The 4,950-nt window shown below is 36.1% G+C and overlaps 1 protein-coding gene across 1 annotated transcript; it reads right to left on the bottom strand.

The window, feature by feature from the left end:
- Positions 1 to 309: 309 nt before the first annotated feature.
- On the bottom strand, positions 310 to 2,904 carry LOC129315087 (uncharacterized). Its single transcript, XM_054958611.1, has 2 exons — positions 1,637 to 2,904; positions 310 to 1,200 (listed from the first exon to the last, which is right to left on the bottom strand). Exons 1-2 carry the CDS (start codon positions 2,307 to 2,309, stop codon positions 569 to 571), a joined length of 1,305 nt encoding a protein of 434 aa, XP_054814586.1. The 5' UTR covers positions 2,310 to 2,904; the 3' UTR covers positions 310 to 568.
- Between the last annotated feature and the right edge of the window lie 2,046 nt (positions 2,905 to 4,950).

Genomic DNA, 4,950 nt, shown 5'->3' on the forward strand with positions numbered 1-4,950 from the left:
AGTATCAATGGGGTTCAGGTTCATTGAGTCCTTCAATGAACTGATGAGCTATTAAAACAGAATCTAATCTTCGACTGCATTAAATTAAACCACCGCGTAGCTGGTCCTGGACTTCACATCTCAATTAAATGCTCCCACAACTAGCTTCATTCAATTATTGCAATGTGATAACTAGTACATCAGCTTAGCAAATTTACTCATTCCAACGACTAATTTGTCTCCCAACTCCAATTAATATTAGTCCTACATAAAAGTCATAACCTGCAGGCAACAATTAGGGTCATTAACTCTGAAATTCAAGACGACGACTTACCTTGGTACAATTTCTACCTTTTTACCAACTAGCTTGTGTAGGTGAAAAAATCAGCACCATTTAAAATGTTACAGGGGTATGAATAAGAAGTTCATACAATAAACAAGAAGACGACAAGTGACATGAACGAGAAAAATCTAATCTTTCCAAAAGATGAAGAGCATAGAACCTCCATGAAAAGGCCAAAACAGGGGATTTTCATTAAAACTGGGTGTAATTAATGTGTACTCCTTTTTCAACTGGATTTCTATGGCTTCAGGGTTTGCATATTACGACAAAGCAAGGAAGAAGAGCTCGAGGATTGAGCAAATAGAGCTCCTCTATGTTTGAATAAAGACCAACTTTACCGGCCAATGAATCAAACCCTGTTTGCCCTGCCATTTCCTGAATGTTCTCGAGAGGCCTATGAACCCTGCCAGCTATTACTCTGCAAACTATGAGTGCTTTTCTGATTGAGATGTCATCGTCAAGGATCTCAATAGATTCAAATGCTCTTCCACTCGTGGAAGTTGTGAAAACGCCTATTCCACCCTTGAGCTCCTTCTTTGCAGAAAACCCATTTCTGATAATTCGACAGACACTGCATTTTTCTGAGAGGCAGAGGCTGGAAGAGCCATTGAGACCAAGATTGCAGCACACGGTGGTGCCATAGAACCTTAGAAGTTCATTCCCGTCGGCAAGACACCGAGGATGTTTCTTCGGGAGTTTGCTAGCTTTGATCTTCACTATCTCTCTGTACTCTTCGAATCGAGCCAGTGTCTTTTGCATGTTATGGACCTTCAACACTCTCTCTATTCGACCACAGTGGTTCTCAGACTTTAACCAGCTCGTCCTGCATATTATCTCCACTATCTTCCTCGACGAATCGCCTTCCACAAGCTCAGTAACTAGAAAATGAAAAACAGTACTTTAATTTCAAACAAGATGAAATGAAACATGGGAGTGTGAAAGTAGTGTTGACTTCATACCGCGTGGTGGTTAAGGAATCAAAAGAGATAGCGTTGAAGAAAGAGGGAAAGTCAGGTTGTTTCTCCTTGACTTTGTAAGATAAAGTGGCTCTAAATCAAGAGGTAAAGAAAAAGGAAAATCAGCTGGGTTGTCCCAAAACTGAAAAAGTAAGTTGCGCTGAAAGATTCCTCACATGACAATCCCTGTGTATCAGATATAGAGTGGGGGGCTGCAAAGTTTGGGGTCAGAACTCAGAAGAGTAATCTGATAAAGCTGCGAGTATAAAGGTGGCTGAGATTTGGAACATTGAAAGAACCCACGAAAAAGATAGCAAGCCCAAAACCAGAAAACTGAGAAGCAAGTTTTTAGCATTACCAGCATGCTTGGAGAGATGATGAGTTTCAGCAGCTTCCCATTTGGTAAATTGCTCTCCACATTTGTGACAAGTGATAGTGGAACAGCCATTAGAATCAGTCTCAAGAGACATCCTATTGCTAGAATGAAGCCCACCACCACCATGCAAAGCTGACCCTTCTTTATCTGATAAAAGAAAAGGACTTGGAGATTTCCTTGGAGGAGTCGATGGTGTCCTAAAAGAAGGATTAAAGTAGTGCATTGTAGGGTGACCTCCGGGTCCCGGAGTCCCAGGCCTTAAAGTACCCACAAAGGTAGAGCCGCCGCTGCCATTATTACCGCCACCTCCACCTCCACCGCCGTTAGCTCCGCCGCCAACGCCATCTTGAAATCCTCCAAAACCAGTGATTTTAAGCTCACACCTAGAGTTGCTTAAAATCACTTCGTGGGTAATTGGGTTGAGGAACTCGCTGCTCCCAATGGATCTCGGACTGCAACTCGGTGGCTTCTCGAGATGCCTTTTGCTCCCATGGATCACATCTTTGAGATTTGCTATACTCCTCGAACACCCAGACCTACCAGCCCTTTTCGTCAAGATTGTGCTCAAGTGCTTTCTGGATTTCGGGTCATGAACTTCTGATGGCTCTGATTTGCAGTGTAGAGACCTCTTGAGAGAGAACCAGACTGTTGGCATATTATATCCCTAAAGCTTCCTTCTTCTTCTTTTTTCAGTGAAACTTCAATCTGAGTCCCAAGTTTACGAACTCCTCCATTTCGCTCTGTAGCATTTCTCGCTCGCAAAAGAACGCACCTTGTTTCCTTTCGCCATCTTGCCCTTCTTTTCGAAGTGAAAGCAGATAGAAAGATGAAATGAAAGATACCAGCACTATCTACTGTGAAATTTCGCTTTCTGCTTTAGGCAAAACACTCCCTTTTCCTGAAAATTCCTTCACGAAATGAAACCAGAAAGTTATGAATGAAAGGGAAATTTACATCGAACACCTCGAGAGCTTCGCTGTTACAAAAGTCGCCTTGAAGAGGATTGTGAATGCCGGTGCTGCGACAGCAAAAATTGCCAGAAGAGAGAGAAAAGGGGGGTGGGGGCTGAAATGAAATCCACAGGAAATGGATGACAGTTTTGCTCGGAAAAAATGAAGAATCTTAGGAGCTTGGCCTTAGAGAAGATGACAACAAACCTTGACAAACCCGTGTTCAGTAGCGCCCTTGTATTGTACTGCCCATTAAATGAGGCTTACCCACACTCTGATCAAAGTGCCAAATTCATCTAAAATACTTTTTCCCATTTCACTTGTTATTATTTTGGCCAACATTTCTTATTTATAGTTAATAGTGAGCCACAGAGTAAGCGATAATATTTATTTTTGAAACTTAAACGTATATTGAATTCTCCGTAACGTGATTAATGATTAAGAAAATCGCATTTCACGTTGTAATACAGTTTACCTTGTGAATATGACAAATCTCTGATCGGTATTTTGAAACGAAAGCACTTGAGCACATGTAGTTGAGCTCAATCGGAGGAGGACCACGCCTGTAGATCGCGGACTAAAATATATTATAGCATTGCTCAAACATAAAATAATTAGAATAGCAGACAATATTGGAATATAAATTGTCCTCGACCATGAGTTGTTTTGTTTTTTGCCTGTGGACGCTGAATAACACAACACCATATTATATCCAAACCGGGGCATGCACAGTTGAGCCCGTACAGCACCACGTTTAGATTTAAAAAAAAAATAAAATGAAATACTTGAATAAACTTTGTCAATTCGAAAAAGTTTTGGATTTGGAAGCATGATGCGAGACAACCAGGCCACCGAAATGTGTCAGTTTTTTCTTTTCTTTTTTTTTTTAACGAACAAATGTGTCGGTTAATTTACTTATGAATATGACTTCCAAACATCCCTTTAATTATTTTCCTCCATCATGTCCAGCAGGTATAGATTCGGACATTGCATTTAATATAAACATTAGGTGCTTATATCATTTAGATTGTTAAAATTTAAATTAATAATTTTAAATTCATACTTCATTTAAGGTGAATAATTAAATTTATTTAAAATATTGATATAGACTTTAACAATTTAAATAATACATGTACTTAATATTTATAATTACTAAATCCAAATCTCGTGTCTAATACTTCCTCCATGAACACATTTTTAGTGGTCTTGATTGCGCCATTATCAAAGGACAGTGCTTATTGATTCTTGCTTTCCAAAAGAAAAATATTAACACTTTCATCTCATGAGACATTAATTATTAATTAATAGACAAATTATTGCATTGCAAGAAGTATCTTATACTAATGTGATATCTAAATCCTGTTATGAAAAAAATAATTTACTCGGTTAAAATGATGTATTATTAAGATTGTAGAAGTGCCCCTATTTTTATATCCAAAAGAAGTGAACTCATTTGCTGGTTCAAAACAAATTTCAAAATATTTTATAATATACTGTGATATTTTTTAAAGAGATATATAAATGTCTTTTTTTTGTCTGAAGTATAAATGTCTTTTCAAGATATCAAAAGTACTTGAATGTACTCCCATTTTCTCAATTTATGGGTTATTTTTACATAAATATATATTTATTAATAAAAACTCATTAAATATATTTTATAATCTTATTTTTTAAAATAAAAATATAATTTTTTAAAAAATATTTTTTATTTAATATTTTATTTATAAAATAATATTGAAGAGTGAGCTTTGAGCATACAACTGTATTAAATATTTATTGAAAAGGCTTTATCATTAATGTAGTCCTACTTGGTTCAACTTGTGAATAATTGATAATTATACAAAACAGAATATTAAAAAATAAAATATAAGAAGAATGATAATATTAAAAAAGTATTATTAATAAAATTTTATTTTTATTAAAATATTTTACATTAAAAAATTATCATTAATAAAATTTCTCTCATAAGTGTCTAATAATAATTGGGAAGGGGAGAGTAGGTGTTAACCACAATTCATACAATTCATCCCATCCGCCCATTCTAGCGAGTCCTTGTCATTGAGAATTTGGGATAGTGAAGGTTTTATTTACTTATCTGTAAACCACGCATGATTTCTCAAGTTCATGTTATGTGCTCAAATTCTTTCAAAAAAATATGCAGTGCACTATTTATTTGTGATTAGTATTATGATAAGACTCACTACTATAAATTTTACTACTAGTTAAGACACTTTTTATAAACCAAGTTAATACATCGATAGCTTGAATTCAATTTTTATTGTTTACAGTAATACGAGGCTAGTCATTGGAATTTTTTTGCTAAGAAATATGCAAGACTATCTAAGT

Source organism: Prosopis cineraria, unplaced genomic scaffold (genome assembly GCF_029017545.1).
Source record: "Prosopis cineraria cultivar Desert tree isolate PC_DT_omini unplaced genomic scaffold, ASM2901754v1 PC7, whole genome shotgun sequence".
NCBI classification, from domain to species: domain Eukaryota; kingdom Viridiplantae; phylum Streptophyta; class Magnoliopsida; order Fabales; family Fabaceae; genus Prosopis; species Prosopis cineraria.

Coding starts and splice junctions, on each gene's coding strand:
- LOC129315087 (XM_054958611.1), bottom strand. CDS start 2,309: ATGCCAACAGTCTGGTTCTCTCTCAAGAGGTCTCTACACTGCAAATCA. Junction 1,201..1,636: donor TCATCTCTCCAAGCATGCTG/GTAATGCTAAAA, acceptor TTCATTTTCTAG/TTACTGAGCTTGTGGAAGGC.